This window comes from Euprymna scolopes, chromosome 32, assembly GCF_053919585.1.
Source record: "Euprymna scolopes isolate OS-2025 chromosome 32, ASM5391958v1, whole genome shotgun sequence".
Taxonomy (NCBI): Eukaryota; Metazoa; Mollusca; class Cephalopoda; order Sepiida; family Sepiolidae; genus Euprymna; species Euprymna scolopes.
The window spans coordinates 23,860,001-23,872,500 of NC_136513.1; the positions used below are offsets into that span (position 1 = coordinate 23,860,001).

Genomic DNA, 12,500 nt, shown 5'->3' on the forward strand with positions numbered 1-12,500 from the left:
CAAACCAACCAAAGTCTCTGTCCCCCCCCAGATGCCTGCTAGACGCCGAACTACGATGCTGTCCTGTGCTACACTTCCGGCGCTGCAGTTAAGCTTCCCTTAATCTTCTAAATCTTAAATTACTGACGATGAACATCTCTTAGCTTCCATGTAAGACTGTCCTTTCATCGGTGACTTTAATGCATTCAGAATTGACTGGTTGTTCGCATGATGTATGCCATAAACAAGTTTCTTCGGCTTAAGTCTTTTTGGAAGTGTCGAAAGATTTCTTCCTGCTCCAGCATGTAAACTCCCCACCCACTTTCTTGGTGGAACTCGACAATCAACCCTTGATATGTTTTTTACGTCATACCCCCGATCTGTCTCAAACGTCACTACCCTGCCGCTGATAAGGTTGGAGGACTACTGCGTTTTCAGTTTCAGCATGCTAACCTCATTCTCGCCTCCTCAACTATCCAGCCTGCCATGACGCATGTTGTCAGCCACAAATGTACCAGCTCTTCTTGATGCTACAGACACTATTGATTGGCGTTCCATGAGTTCATTGATCTCAGTCGAAGACATTTTGGACAACGTTTAAGCATCCAATTGCCTGGATCACCGAACTTACTGTACCCCTTCAAAAATCTGCCACGAGTCAAAAGGCCAAACCATGGGTGAGGAAAAGGTGAAAACAGAGAATGTTAATGGATGAAGCTTGGCAGGAGTACATTAACCACAAATCGGATGCCGTCTACGCACAATACAAAAGACAGCGAAACCATACCGCTGATAATGAGAGGCAAGACTGCCTGAAGTTCGAAGAACATATAGAAACGACGCTAACCGAAACTCAAAAGATTTTTTGCGCATGTCCAACGAAATGCCCGCCTAAACAAACAGATTGTAAAGTTGAAGACAGACCAAACGACTGTTGAAGACCCTACTGAGAAATCTTCCATTTTCGCAGCCAACTTCTCAACTATTTCCAGAAGAGATGATGGCAACGTTTGACCGCAACACTCACCTATACCGCAAATCCAGTTTGATAGAGAAGACATTGAGCAAGTCCTCAGATCACTTGATGCAACAAAAGGTTTTGGTTTTGATAGAACCCACCCCAAATCCTCAAATAGATCGCCGTTTTCATCTCTACACCCCCACGTGCCTTTTAATTAATGACACCATTCCCAATGACTAGCGTGCTGCTACGATCATCCCCATATTAAAAACAGCTAACAGAGAAAGCCGTATAAACTACCGACCTGGTTCGCTCACCTCTATTGTCTGCAAAGTCATGGAAGTGTTACTGTAAAGAGCGATGATGTCCGACCTTCAAACGGACCGAGCAAATCTTACAATATCAATACGGCTTAGTTATTACCTAACGAACCTTTTGGTCATGGAGGAGTGGCTGACGAGAATCATTGACAGGGTAGACACTGCGGACGTTGTCTTTCTGGACTTTGCCAGAGCTCTCGACTCTGTAACTCATCGTCTACTTCTCATCAAGCTCCAGGAGTACGGGCTGCATCCTGAGGTTATGCAGTGGATCGGCGCCTTCCTCATTGACCTCACCTTCCGGGTTCAAGTGAGCGGCGTCCTTTCCGACGTATACAGTGCAACAAGTGGTGTGCCATATCCTTCAGCCATCGGGCTCCTGTCGTTTCTCATCTTCGTCAATAACTTACCCAAAGGAATTTCTCAGCTGCCCCTCCTGTTTTCTGATGACGTCAAAATTCTTGGCCCCCGCAGCGACTATGAGGATCTCTGGCGTTGCCTCTATGTCTAGAGATGATTATTGGACTGCGACCTGAGTTTAAACGTCGCCAAGTCCAGCTACATGGCAGTACACCAGTACCCAAACTCCTCCATTCCTCCTTGATTTCCAACCAGGTGACTGGCTGCTGGAGTCCGTCAGCCAGACCAAGGATCTTAGAGTGATTGTGCATTCCAGATATTAACCCTCTGAAAACTGCATCACGGCTGCTAACAAGGTCAGAGGTAGCCTGTTCCTCATGCGCTGCGCCTGTAGTCGTCTCCCTCCCTCTATCTTCCTTCCTCTCTATACTCCCTCGTGCGCCTAATTCTCTAATGCAGTATTTAGGCCATATCCCCCTATTATGTGAAGGACGAAGAAATTGAAATTGAAACGATATTGCTTCATTTATGTTAAATGATTATAAATTGAAACGATATTGCTTCATTTATGTTAAATGATTATAAATTAAAACGATATTGCTTCATTTATGTTAAATGATTATAAATCGAATCCAATGCAAACACGAAATATTTGAATTTTAAATTAAAAGATTGCGCTAATATTATACTATTTAGACGTAAAGAAACTAAAATTTACGGAATATTTATTAATTCATGTCTAATACCTTCAATAAGTTCCAAATATATTTTTGTATAGGCTATTTTATTGATAGCACACTCGTGAAACTCCCCTTCAAAGTAATCTCCTCCGGTTGCAATGCAATATTGTATCATTCCAACCCGCCCCCTGGAAGAACCCATGGAAATCCCCCTGTGTGAGCGTATCAATGACCCTGGTAAGAGCCCTTTTCAGTCCTCAATTGTGTCATATCGACAGCCCCTAAGGTTTTCCTTGAGCTTAGAGAATAATCAAAAGTCACATGGAGCAGACTATAGGGAGCGTGACGATCTGTCTTGATGCCCATCTTGATTAGATAATCTATAACAAAGAAAAGAGCCCTATTGGACAAGGTTTGCGCAAATCCTCCTCATCTTCATTGTGTACAGTTCAGTGCACATATTGTTTCTATGGACACACGACGGTCCTTATCCTTGAAATTCTTTATCTAGACAATCAACTTCCGTGTTCTAACTTCCTTACTCCTACCACACCTCTCATCATCCATCACAGACACCTTGCTTTCCTTGAATCTCTTATGCCGACCATAAACTAATGCTCGATTCATACAAGATGGTCCAAAAGCAGTCTTAAACATTCCACACGTTTCGATGGCATTTTTTCCAAGTTTAAAACAAAATGTTATTACATGTCGTTCTTCTTAAGTGTACTTGCGTCCAGATTGCAGTTTTTAAATTTACCAGCTATGATAATCAGGCTTCAGTAGGGTGTATTCCGATTTCTGCTGTAGCTGTTCATTTTAACCTAAACTCATGAAAATCAGCCAGTCATCTCATAAGGTGCATAGCAATAACATACCGAGTTTTCAAGAGTCTACGACAATTTTAAATGCCTGTACAAAAAAGTCTTAAAACTTATTTAAGGTATTTATTGTTAAAATTTCACAAAAATCGATGGTATATAAATGTTCACGAAGTTTTTCGTATAGCCCATATTACAACTTCTCACACCAAGCAGCTGTTTCAAAATTCATAATGATCCGTTAAATAGTTTAGGTCTGAATCCTGTACGTATAAATATATAATCATTTATGAAGAGGGAGATGGCGATGTCAAGTGGTTAACAACACAGACTGAAGACTTAAGTATTCCAAGTTCGAATACATTTCGTTCCACAAAAAATTACTTTCACTTAGGATGTTGGCAACTTTCACGTCGCCCCTCCCCTAAGTATTCTTGGTCTTTCTATCATGAATTCTAGCTAGAAAAATATTGGGGAAACCAATGCCAATAATGCAATCTTAGGATTCAGGCGATATGATGATGATCTACGATGAATTTCTGTATTTATATATATACACTAGTAGGCTGCCCAGCGTTGAATGGTCGTAAAATACGCTTAAATATGCTATTTTGATTCATGCGGATTTCATATTTATTATTATAGAGCAAATATCTCTATCGATTATTAGATTGTAACTAAATTTTATATGATTCAAAAGTAAAAAAAAAAAAATGACTTTGATGACATCGAAACGAAAGCATTCAGCGCTCCAACTTTCGTCACTACCACCTGAGCTATCACCATAGTTAAAAATTAAGCGAGTTCAAGCTAAAAAACGTATATGTATGCATGCTCAGAAGTCGATTAACTCACGCCAAGGTCAACTGTTTTATTTTACCCCTTAGCAGCTATATTTACAGGTTAAAAAACAAATCGAAAGTGTTTCCGAGGCCCACCTACCGTACATATAAACTTTCAATTCCGTAGACAAAATATTCAGGGAGCTGTAGGGTAGAAAAGTTTAGCACACAATACGACACGGCCACTTATTAAAGTGAGTGTGTGTGTGTGTGTGTTTGTGTGTTTGTGTGTGTGAGAGAGAGAGATAGAGAGAGAGAAAGGCAACTTTACAGATAGATAGATAGATAGATAGATAGATAAATAGATAGATGAACTTCCCTCGCTTCAGGCAAAGTTAGCGAGTAACACAACTTCCGGACAAAAAATTTTTAAGTGTTGACGATGAGTGGACGATATAGTACGTGTAATCAAACACATCCTGTCGTCTGCAACGATTTCGAAAATATATCCTCCATCTTCTATAATATAAATCTCACCTGTCTGTTTAAATGTATGTATGTATGTATGTATGTTTGCCTAAAACTTTCGACAGAGGCGACGAACTTTCACGAGATCGGTATCATTTCAAGCCGACCATTCGGACGACAAATATCGAAAAATTGGCTAAAAAGATTATTCCTTCACCCCCAACTGGGCACTTTTCTACAAGGATGGGTCGTTTTTTTTTTTTCGCTGATATTTTCGAAAGTCATCATCTATTTTCAATTGACTAGCCTTAATTTAAACCTCTACCATTTCCAGTTTGGCGAAAGAGGCAACGGTACAGACCTCACGTTTTTCTTCCTCCTTCACGGTACGGCCTGCCTACTACCTCTTTTTTTTTTTTTTTTGCTCAACACACACACCTCCAAACACTCGGGCAACGCCGGGCACATAGGCTAGTTTTAATTTTAAATAAAAATAAATCGACAGTTGTGTTCTTTTTACTCGGTCGTTAGAAATGATAATTACAATTAAAATATGAAAAAATATTGACGTAACAATATTAATCGATTATGTGTATTTATCGATCTAAACGACTCCCGATTTTGAAACTCCTCGAAAGTAAATCGCGTTACTAAATTTGAAAACATCCGTTATATTATTCTGTAAAGAAACATTCTTTTTTTTTTTTTTTAGAAAAACAAGATTAGTTTACTTATATTCTTATTTATTATGTATAAAAAGGGGTATTAAGCAGAGGAGCCAACAACCAACTATACGGAAAAATAATACTCTTGCATAATTTGACCCGAATTCTCGGGCGAGACCGGCAATCATCGGTGTTAGCCGAGCGTTATTCAAATGTTGAAACGCTAACTCGACTTTTTATTTTATTTATTTATTTTTTTTTTCTGTTATGTTTTTAGTAATTTTTAAGGTGATTATAAGGGGGCGGGGGTGACTGTTTATTTTCTGATTAGTTACTTATTTATTATTATTTTTTTTAATTGAATTTTTGGGAATTTGATTAGCCTAATGAAAAAGCGCTATCTAGAGGACATTCGAATTGGAAGAAAGCGATTAAAAAAAAAAAAAAGAAAAGCTGACAAACAAATATATTTTCTAACTCGCCAAACATAAAAATGACAGGCAAGAAAATAAATCTATACACGTTAGAAAAAGAAATCAAAACATTGATGCAGACAATCTCATATTGTCAGGAGAAGAAATTGCTGTCCCCCCAAAATGATGTGCAACATTTGTAAACACAAATGTTTACTTTAAAAAAAGATCGTGTGTAAAGAATGGTTTCTCCTGGAGATGTACAAATGGACAGTGCCACCAAAAGAAGTTGACTGAACAAAAAGTCTGGAAAATAAAAAAAAAACAAGAAAAAAAGATACGGTTACAAAAAAGAAAACAAAACAAGTTTGTACTTACATCTAACAATTATACGGTTAAAAAATCTATTCTTGGAGGAAAAACAAACAAAAAAAAACTTTCTGTTAATAAATATTTTGCAAAAAAAAAAAATGTTTCAAAGTAGTTTTTTGTTGTTATTTTTGATTATTTGCATTTGTATCTTTTCCGTTTTTTTTTTTTTTTTTTTTTCATTAGTTTGCGTCTGTTAAGACGCGCTCGGCTGACACCGATATTTGCCGGTCTCACCCGATCCATGCTTGACGGGAATTCACGAGAATTCGAGTCAAATTATACAAGAGTACCAAATAAATATGCACAAGAAATAAATCTTACGGTAGCCAATGAAAGTTAATTTTATACCTACTTGGCTCATGTGTTTTGGTGTTCAAGTAGTTTTTTTTGCTCTTTATTTAATCTAAAAAATTCAGTTTTTCCGTTCGGATTTGAAAACAAAATAACGGTATCTTCTATGGAAGAAGCAAGTCTCATTTTGTAATTTAAAGGTTTACATGTAATTCGAATGTTTTTGTCATTTTTTTTACGAGAGTACCCAGATTAGTATAAAAACTCCAGCCTCCCATGTTAAGAACGGCTTCAGGAATAAACAACCCCCAACTTCCCTATGTTAAGAACGGCTTTCAGAATAAACACTCCCAACTTCACTATGTTAAAAACGGCTTTCGGAATAAATACTCAATCTCCCATGTTACGATCGGCTTTAAGAATAAACACCTTGTACCCCGAAAACCGTTATTAACATGGGGAGGTTGAGGTATTTATAGTACGCTGGGTACTCTCGTAAAAAAAATACCCCAAAAATTCAAAACGAGGCTTGCTTCTTCCAAAGAAAAAGATGCTTCCATTATGTTTTAGTATCCACTTTGAAAAATAAAATTTTTGAGATTAAATAAAGAGCAATAAAAACTACTTGAAAATCAAAACCAAATGAGGCAGGTAGATATAACATTAACTTATTGGCTACGGTAACATGTATTTCTGGTGTATATTTATTTTTCGTATAGTTGTTTGTTGGCTTCGCTGCCAAATTACCAAGAATGTTTCACTTTTAGTATTAATTATTTCTGTAGAAATGTTTCTGTAAATATGTATATTTTCTTTTAAAAAATCAGGTAAATTGGCATATTCTAAAAATATGTAAATAAACATATCTATTAAAAGAGTTAGTACATGGGTACTTTTATTTATTATACTAGCATGTCACACGGTGTTGCCCGATCGTAAAATTCGCATAAATATTATATTTTAATTCATACAAAAACTGAGAATATGCATGCGATGATTATGTTGTTTATTTTTTAAACAGTACACTTCTTGAGAGTAAAAAAAAAAAAAAATACACTCGAGCTGAAATCGAAACCAAAACGTAAAGACAGTGAGTCAAGTACGATAACCATTAAGCTGGCTTGCCACGCCCTATAAAAAGGTGTTTTTTAATACTACTTTTTCTGAACATAGGTAATCTGTCATGTGAACGATTCACGCATGCGCAGTCGTGGAACAGTTGACGAACAGATAGAAATCCGATAACCCCATTACGTACCAATTTTTTTAATTTTGACACCTGAGCAGCCGTTTTAGTTTTCAGATGAAAACTTACTAAAAATTTTTCCATGTGTCTAAATACCCTATATACCAAATTTCAAGTCTGTAGATCAAATACTCTTTGAGAATATAGGTTGAGAAGTGTCCTCAATTAAATAATTTACTTTCAGAATTTTTGTTTTTTCTGTAAAAATCAGTTTACCGATATTCTTGACCTACATATCAGCAGTGTCCTCAAACTAAGTAACTTTCGAGGAATTTCCAAACCGGAAGTCGTTGGAATCGGTGAATACGTTACTTTGCCCAACATTCAGACCTCATCTCAGTAGACATCATCTGTGCAGCAGGATGCGATAATCCACAGTATAGGAAATTCATAAGCGTGGCACAGCAAGGATTTCCGACGGCAAGTATTGTGCCCCTCCCTTTTCTTATCTGTTTTGCTTTTAGTTGTATCCTTTATTATTCTTCCTGACGGTGTTCCTAGCTGCGGTGATCAATCTTTACGTTTCCTGGCTCATGTACTTTTCGAAATCTTTTTTCTGCTTTCTACACCGTCTTCTACATTTATTAGTCCTCTTCCCCCTTCATTCCTCGGTCCGTATAGTCTTTTTGGTGCAATGCATTGTTTATCGTAATAGGTTTCCTAGCGTTCTGATCAAGATGCCTAAGTCCCTCTTTGGCCCATGCTATTAATGGTACAAACTACTTTATTAGGGATACTGCCCAGGTGTTTATTCAATTAATAAGATTTCTACTGTATAGTTGTTTCTAAAAGTTCTTTTCTCTTTCCGGTCTTCTCTTTCATTTCTGTAGATGTAGTTTTCCCCTTTTCATCTCCAGTAGTGCACACTTTTCCATCCCAAGTTCCATTCCAATGTTCTGGCTGAATATTGTGGTTGTGTTCATAAACTTTTCCTACATCCTTTTTGTTTTTGTGCAAACAGTGTCAGGGCATCCATATACATGAGATGGTATATTCTTTGTTCTGTGCATGTAGGCTTGTATCCGACATTAAATTTTCTAAATAATTAGCTGAGTGGCATCACGGCTATGGAAAACAGTATTGATGAAAGCGAATCTCCTCGGAAGATGCCTTTCTGTATTCTTATTTATGTCAGACGTTGTCCTCCATGCCATGGCTATGTTGCTTTTTCTGTTGTCAATTCAAATCTTCATATTTCGTTGCTTTTCTAAAAATATTAAAATTTTTGTCGGATATTTTGTACATTTTTAGGCATTCAATTATCCATGCTTTTGGGATAATCAATCCATGCCATGGCTATGTTGCTTTTTCTGCTTTTAGTATCTTTCAAGATATTTTTGTCTATGTATAGCAAGTCGTTTGTCCCTCCAGCATCCTTTTTATTCTTCGGGCAGATCTATTTACGCAGTTGCACATTAAAATTTTCCACATGCGCAGTAAGCAGGTTTTCGGCGTGTAATTGCTTGGTATCGTCCCCTTTTCAGCATCTTTTAGTATAAACGTAGTTCTTCCATTGGTCATCCATTTTGGTACTTCTGTTTCATGGATGCATCTTCTCAGAATTTGCACCAACTAACATGTAGTGTCGTGAATTCTTTTTTGAACCAATATACATGTACACCATCGTGGCCTGGTGTTTTTCAATTTGCCATAGTCCTTAGCGCCGTCCTGAGAGTTTCTTCATTAATTTCCGTTTCTCTTCCTTCTTCGATGCCCTGAAGTTCATCTTTTATGTCTTTCAGCAATTTAACGTTTCTGTTGTGATCTTGAGGCTTTTCCCATATCTGGTTTCTTTTTTTTTTTTTAAGGCATCACCACTTATCAAAGCCCAGGAGCCACTCGAGGATAAGGGTTAAAGAGTGTACAGTAGTCAATTGGACAATATAGGAACTGTCAGTAATGGAAATTCAGTAAATTTGGTAACTTAAGGGGAATGGTTCCAGAAGTAGTTGGTTTCTGTTGGGTTCGGTTGTTCCATTTTTAGTATTTTAATAGTTTTTATAGAATTGTCTTTCATTGGTTTCAAAGAAGCTGTTTTATTTATATTGTTCTGTCTCACTCTTCCTTCTTTTGCTGCTAATAGTTTTTTGTTTTTGATTCTTATTGAGTTTTTCCTTTGTTATCTTCCATTCTATTTATGGATTTTCTTTTTTTTTCTAAGTTTGGTGATTTCGCTTTCCAGTCTTATTTTCTATCCAGGTTTTGTTAGATTCTTTGTTTTAATCACGTTTTGTTTCCGTTTTTAATTTCATACTTACCGATATGGCACCAGCATATATCAAGTTGTTTAGATCTGTAAAAAATATCTGTTGGGATATATGGGAGGAGTTTGTTCACCTTTTCTGTTTATAATTTTAATTTCTTTCACTGTTGATTTCATAGTGATGATGATTTTGCTTTATCCTCAGATAAAAAATTGTTTCCTATTTTCACCTTCTCTTGTTCTTCAGTGAGTTCTGTGGTTTGTCTTTCTTCAGTCTATTATTATTATTATTATTATTATTATTATTATTATTATTATTATTATTATTATTATTATTTAGTCACTAGGAGTTTTCACACGGACAATCGCCAGCGATCGCTCACTAGAAACAACTTATGCTGTTACCTGGAGTACGGTGACAACAATTCTCCATAGATTTCCAATGCTCTCCACCATTTTTTGATAACCAACTCAAGTGACTGAACGTTATCTCAACAACAGCTTACTATTTATTTTTCGCTGGCATCGGTCATTGGTATTTCTTAGCGTTTGAGTTGTAAAAAGCCTTCCCAAGGCATGAATTCTTTCCGCACCTTTAAACTGAACTCTCCCTTCTCATTACTGCAAGACCATTCCCAACACTTCATATGGCACCATCCGATATAGACGGCACCATATTTTTAGGGAGGGTATGAGGATTTATTTTTCAGTTTCGGGTTTCTTGGTTACCTGTGGTCGTTTTCTTTCTTTTTGTTCTTTTATTTTCTATTGCAACATCCAAATTACTGGCTAATGTTCAGAGTTTATGCAAGTTGTTTCCGCATTCTAGGATTTTCCTCTGGATTCCAGCTGTTTTCATGATTGATATCCTTTGTGTCTTCTCAGCTTTCCCTTTTTTTCTTTCAATTATTCCTAGTATTCCTACGATTATTGGTGTTATCTTGACTTTCTTCATGTTGCATATCCATTTATATTCTCTAACCAGTTTCATATATTTGTTTCGCGTCTCTTTGATATTAACCATATGGCCTGCTGGAACGATGAAAGCTACGATTTGAGAGGATTTTCTTTCTTGTTAACTATTATGATATCTGGTCTCCTCACTTAAATTGTTTAATAGGTTTGTACCTCTGTGTCGCATACGATTTTATGATTTCTATTTTTAAATACTTCTAGGTTGTATTTGTACCATTTGTCTGGTTGTTCAAGATACAGTTGTTTGCATAGTTACCAGTGCATTGTTTTACTTACCTGGTCGTGTTTGTTCTTATGTCTTGATGGCTCGTTTGCTGCATTCTCTTAGTATGTGGTTTACTGTTTAGTCTTTCCTTTGTGCACCAAATAAAATCTGCATTTGCTGTTTTCTCGTGTTTTCTCAATCTTAGCGTTGATATAGTTAGTTCTAATCGCGTTATTTTGTTGTTAATTGTATTCCATTTTATTTTGCAATTCAGCATAAAATAGAAACAAACAGAAAAGATAACTCATGAAAACCAGAAGAAGAAAACGAAGAACATAAAAAGGAAAAAAAGAAAACGAAAGAAAACCAGTAAAAAGACATCAGCAAAATAAAAACTGGATGTTATTTGACAACGCCCGTCCATATATCGGCTAGTTGACCAAAACGATTATTTAGGAATCTAATTTTATTCGTATTATGTGGATTCATCCAACTACTGTTCTCATCACGAGTGCGATTTTAACAACGTTTCCGTCGATGTAATCGTCGACGTTCTTCTGCTGTATCGTTTCGAACTCAGAAATGTTTCTGTCGAACTTGGGAATTTGGACAGAATTTCGAACGGAACCTTTTACTTACTTCACGGAGGTAGCATGCTCTTGTTCCGTCAGTCATGTTGGATAAAGATGCTAAGTAATACGCAATTGTTTTTTTTTTCGGTCGCCCACACTGAGAATTGAATGTTCAACCTTCAAGAGAATATCACTTTTACAATTAATTTAAAGTACTCTAACCACTGCGCCCTGGGTCCTTGTTGAAAATCGGTCCTGGATATGACCTTAAACTATATCCAGTGGTGAGGCCCCAGCTTGCGGGCTTTGGGGAGTGTGGAGTCACCCTTTAATTGCCATTGCTCCCAGTTCCACTCTGACCCGGAGTGGTAGTACCTGTTAGAGTCCCAACTATGGGTTAAATAGAAACGGACTTGAAAACAACAAATATATTCTATTAAAATTTTTTTCTTCAATCTTTGGATTCGGCATTAAATCACCTGAAAAGGGTTGATATGCTGTAAAACAAAAACAACCGCCCACCCACCCACCATTGTTGAAATAACACCCAAGACAAGAAGAGTAGCTCGATAAATCCAAATGATACGAACAACCAATCCCTATCTAAAAAAAATTCAGAAACTAATTTTATTTCTATAATTTATGAATTGGATGCTTCGTGTTGAACTTTGACGGAGGTATGCACTCTTTCTGAGTGCTGTGTTCATTTTACTTTTCCTTTTTGAGAAATACAAAACCGGTTTTATTCTATAGCCCCTTTCTACTGTCTTTCTTCTTCATCTTTTCATTTTCGCCCCCTCCAACCCGTATCGTTTGTATCTATTCCACCTTGCATTTATTTCGTGATTTTTTTTTTTGCTTTACATGCATTGTTCTTTACTAAAACTCCCTGAACTTGCCACGACTTGGCTCAACTCATATTACCGCGACCCCTTCTCGCCACCTTCAACCGCCCAAAGAACAAAAAATTCACCTCGCATATTTACCCTCTCCCACATCCCGTCGTACGCGCATTCAACGCATTGCATCTAACGTGTACACTGAAACCATTCAAAGGCCCCTCGGTACACAAGCGGCCAGGTGTCCTTCACACACACACACACACACACACAAAAGCGGGGCGCACTTTGACCTCTGAACCCCTGGTCAACCCGACTACAGATTTGGCCGCACAGCCGTCATTGGGT

At 37.2% G+C, this 12,500-nt stretch overlaps 1 protein-coding gene across 1 annotated transcript; it reads left to right on the forward strand.

The window, feature by feature from the left end:
- Positions 1-1,303: 1,303 nt before the first annotated feature.
- LOC145256128 (uncharacterized) lies at positions 1,304-1,771 on the forward strand. Its single transcript, XM_080114713.1, has one exon. The coding sequence runs from the start codon at positions 1,304-1,306 to the stop codon at positions 1,769-1,771; it is 468 nt and encodes a 155-aa protein (XP_079970839.1).
- Positions 1,772-12,500: the final 10,729 nt, after the last annotated feature.